We start from the raw sequence: 4,458 nt of genomic DNA, 5'->3' as shown, positions 1-4,458 counted from the left end.
ACTGAGGAGGAAAATAAAGAAATGAGAAGTCTAATGAAAATATTATTTTCAAGAATAACAACGTCAATGTCTTCAATTTCAGGGAGGAGATTTAAACGAGAAAGTGGTGAAGAAGAAGAAGAAGAAGAAGGAAAAGATTATGTGATTGATGATGTTGGTGTCATTGACTTTAGTTAGTTTTTATTTGTAAATAAATGGAGGAGAGAGTGAAGGCATTCCTTAGGATTCTTTATGTTTTAAAAATAAAGATTGAAATGTATATGTTGAAAACCAAAAAGGTTTTGATACTCTGTCGGAATTTTTCTGATAAATAAATATGAGTTATTGTCTCAAATGTAAAAAGAAAACTAAATCTAAAAATATCTCTTATGTTAAAGCTAAAAATAATAGAGTTTATCAAAAAGGAATATGTCAAGTATGTGGCTCTAAAAAGTGCCAATTCATCTCTCCTAAAAGAGGAGGAGACATACAAAAGTTTCTGTCAGGAAGTAAATTTACAACAACTGGAATTCCAGGGGAATTACACCTTCCAGGGTATTCTTTCTGTGGTCCAGGAACAAACTTGGATAAAAGATTAGATGAGGCTGACAATCCTAAACCTTGGTCTAAACCTACAAATAGGGTTGACGAAGTGTGTATGAAGCATGATATTGCTTATGGGAAAACCACTACGTTGACTGAAAAACATAAAGCCGACAGCGAAATGTTGTATAATTTGTCTTTGATACAAAATCCAACGTTGAGAGAGAAAGTTGATAGGTTTATTGTGAGAAATTTGATAAATGCTAAATTGAAACTTGGTCTTGGTTATTCCTCAAAAAACTATTAGGCTCTAATGATGTCATCAAGACTGAGGAGCTTTTGGCTGAAGAATTACACAAACCTATAATCACAAAGTTTAAAAGAAGGAAGGTTTATTCTAAATACACCGACCACATATGGTCCGCTGATTTAATTGAATTGAATAATGACAGGGGATACAGGTATGCTTTAACCGTTATTGATTTGAGGAGTAGATTTGCCTGGGTTGTCCCTTTAAAAAAAAAAAGGGGTGATACTTTAATGTTAGCCTTTAAGCTAATATTTGATCGGGATAAAAGGAAACCAAAGAAGTTATGGACTGATGAGGGAACAGAGTTCTATAACAAAATATTCATGAAATTTCTTAAGGGGAAGGGTATTAAATTATACAGCACCTTTAATGAAGGAAAGGCAGTTGTTATTGAGCGTTTTAATCGTACTTTGAAAGAGAAATTATATAAAAAATTCACACAACTCGGTTCTCAAAAATGGGTGTATTTAATTCAGGATATTGTAGATAATTACAATAATACAGTTCATTCATCAACAAAATCAAAACCATCAGAAACATTTACAAAATTAGAATATGAAAAGGAGATTAATTTGAGAAAGCCCAAGTTCAAAGTTGGTGATATGGTAAGGATATACAAATGGAAATGCCATTTTGAGAAAGGTTATACACAAAAATGGACTCGTGAATTATTTAAAATCATTGATGTAATGGATACAGTCCCTTGGACTTACAAATTAAATGATTTAAATGGAGAAGAAATCTTGGGTTCATTTTACTCGCAAGAATTACAAAAAACAAAGCTAATAATTCATTAAACAACATTTCTATTCACCCCACCCAGATTAGCTAATTTAATTAGTGGTAATAAAAAAAAAATTAAATAAACAAAAATCATAAGCCACACCCACACAGACCACGCCCACACAGACCCCACCCACACAGACCCCACCCACACAGACCCCGCCCACACAGACCACACCCATCATCCCCCACCCCCAGTGCGTCCCCCACCCTTGATCCCCCCTCATCCCACCCCCACCTTCCCCACACACACAAGGGGAGGGGAGGGGTGGGATGAGGGGGGGCCAAGGGAGGGGGACGCACCTTCCTGTCCCTTTTCCTTTATTCTCTTTTTGTAATTAAGAATTAAATAATTGTAAACAAAACAAATATATATAAATATTGAAAACATTAAAATCTTTATATTATTAAAACATTTTTCTTGAGGTATACATTCAACTTCTCCCCAGCATAAGTCATCAATTTCTTCCCAGCACAAGTCAAAGGTTGGTTCAGCAGATGTCTTCAGGTTTTGAATCTCTTTCTATTAAAGACAAGAGGGGAGAGATATTTATTTCATATTTATGTTCCATGTCAAAGCGTCTTGAAAAGCGCTATACAAAATAAATGTATTATTATTATTATTATTAATATAGGGTCGGATGCCCTTCCTGACACCAACCTTGAATCACCTCTTATGATGCACAGGGATATGGTGTACCTATTATAAACGGTGAACCACATACACACACGTACACACATGCTTACCTCGAAAAAATCCAGCTTAGCGTCAAGATCGTTGAGTTGAAAATGAAGAGTACCACAGGTTGGTAGGAAATAACCACTCCTTGGGAGATCAAAATCATCCCACTCAAAATTTTGGTCTTCGAGGTTAATACTGCAAACAAAATAAGGAGAAATTACTATGCTGAAGTAAGCCCGACAAAACATCACACACACGCACACACTTTCACAGATACATACACTCACATACACACACAAACACACACACATACACACACACACATACACATACACACACATACACACACACTAAGGCAGCGTCATTTAACACCAACGTATTTTATTTAGTGTCATACCTTTTACATGAATCCTCTAAGAACGGTGAAACTGGCAAATGGTTTAAATGCTCATTCGCCTCGTTGTAAATCTCTTTCGGAAAAACTTCATTTTCTGCCAAGACCAGGTCATTTTCAAAACCTGAATTGCTGTAATAAAAAAAATATATCATGTTATATAAATTTAAATTAATCACATACAAAGCTCTCACCAACAGTTCAATTCTGAATGTTCAAACAGTTCAAACTTACCCTTGTGAGTATTCTTCATCACTGGAATAAGACGAGTTGTCGTTCATCTTCATCGATTCGTAATTATGAAAACAGCACGACAACACGACTTTTATAATGTCCAAAATGTATTTTCGGGAACAGAACTCAGCTTTAACATTTCGAGGAAACAGGAAATAAGACCATGAGAAATTCCCAACGCGTCATTTCTTGTAAAGTTAAGCAACATGCCATTTCTTTCTTTAATTAAAAAAAGGTTCGAGGTTTAAGTATGGCATCCTTAATGAATGTGAAAAATATCAAATAGGTATAATTGAAAAGGCAACTGGTAAAAAAGTTCACAAAACAAATAAGAGAATTAATTTAAATACCGGTGAGTTGGGTAAAAAACATGGAAATATTTTTGAGTGGACGGAAAACTTTGATGGTTGTCAGGAAAATATATACTATAATTTTAAAATGGTATGTGGCACTGGAGGTGCTCAAACAAGAACATTGAGGGAGGTTTACCATTTTATCTTAGCTCAGTTAAAATATCTTGAAAAAGAACCAAACTCAAACCTCTTCTTTAATAATATATTAGATGGTGATGGAAGTTGGAGGCGAAATAAATTATTTCCCACACATAAACAAATATTTGTAGGATCATTGTTTCAGTGGTCTACTCGGGATCATTGATAGTAAGAGTACCATAAGACCAAGGGGGAATCCTAGGTTCATAAGGGTAGAGGGATCACAGGTGTTTAAGTGGTCTAATGAATAAGGATAACATGTCAAAAGGTTAGAAGGTTCGTAAAGAACAGGGTGAGAGAAATAGAGGTCTTTAGGGGCAATGAGGGAGGGAAAGAATTAATATGGAAGTGAATGGGTCAATGTTTGAGTGGGTCAAAGATTAATCTGCCAGATGATATGTAGAAGAAGGATGATAGGTCTATAAGAGAAAACAAATATTTGTAGTGTTTGAGTGGTCTAATGAACAACATTAAGGATAGGTACTACAGACAAAAGGTTCATAAAGATGAGGGTGGGAGAAATAGAGGTGTTTATGATTTTTGAAAAAGACAAGGGGGTAAATGACATTAGATAGGGATTTCCCATGTTAAACGGAGGTGTCCCAGAAGCAACATTATTACACTACTATTGTGTTAGTGTTGAAAAACCACTTTTCGCACTTGTGTTGGTGCAGGAAACCACGTTTGCACTTGTATTAGTGTGGAAAAAACACTTTTTGCACTTGTGATTGTGTTGAAAAAACACTTTTTGCACTTGTGTTAGTGTTGAAAAACCACTTTTCGCACTTGTGTTGGTGCAGGAAACCACTTTTGCACTTGTATTAGTGAAGGAAACCACTTTTCGCACTTGTATTAGTGTGGAAAAACCACTTTTCGCACTTGTGTTAGTGTTGAAAAACCACTTTTCGCACTTGTGTTAGTGTTGAAAAACCACTTTTCGCACTTGTGTTAGTGTTGAAAAACCACTTTTCGCACTTGCGTTAGTGAAGGAAACCACTTTACGCACTTCTGTTAGTGTTGAAAACCCACTTTTCGCACTTGT

General features: G+C 35.5%; 1 protein-coding gene across 1 annotated transcript; it reads right to left on the bottom strand.

Annotated features, from left to right (window-relative positions):
• Positions 1-1,280: 1,280 nt before the first annotated feature.
• LOC137428335 (uncharacterized) lies at positions 1,281-4,040 on the bottom strand. Its single transcript, XM_078781336.1, has 4 exons — positions 2,926-4,040; positions 2,695-2,823; positions 2,363-2,492; positions 1,281-2,138 (listed from the first exon to the last, which is right to left on the bottom strand). The coding sequence occupies exons 1-4, from the start codon at positions 2,976-2,978 to the stop codon at positions 1,839-1,841; spliced, it is 612 nt and encodes a 203-aa protein (XP_078637462.1). The 5' UTR covers positions 2,979-4,040; the 3' UTR covers positions 1,281-1,838.
• Positions 4,041-4,458: the final 418 nt, after the last annotated feature.

This window comes from Myxine glutinosa, chromosome 7, assembly GCF_964187855.1.
Source record: "Myxine glutinosa chromosome 7, kmMyxGlut1.1, whole genome shotgun sequence".
NCBI lineage: Eukaryota > Metazoa > Chordata > Myxini > Myxiniformes > Myxinidae > Myxine > Myxine glutinosa.
Note: the sequence above shows the minus strand (reverse complement) of the source record. Positions and strands in the feature narration are given on the sequence as shown.

Bases quoted from the DNA above. Each gene is read 5' to 3' on its own strand.
- LOC137428335 (XM_078781336.1), bottom strand. From the start codon at position 2,978: ATGAAGATGAACGACAACTCGTCTTATTCCAGTGATGAAGAATACTCA. The intron at 2,824-2,925 runs GTAAGTTTGAAC...TTTTTATTACAG, and splicing joins GATGAAGAATACTCACAAGG to CAATTCAGGTTTTGAAAATG. The intron at 2,139-2,362 runs GTAAGCATGTGT...TGTCTTTAATAG, and splicing joins CTAAGCTGGATTTTTTCGAG to AAAGAGATTCAAAACCTGAA.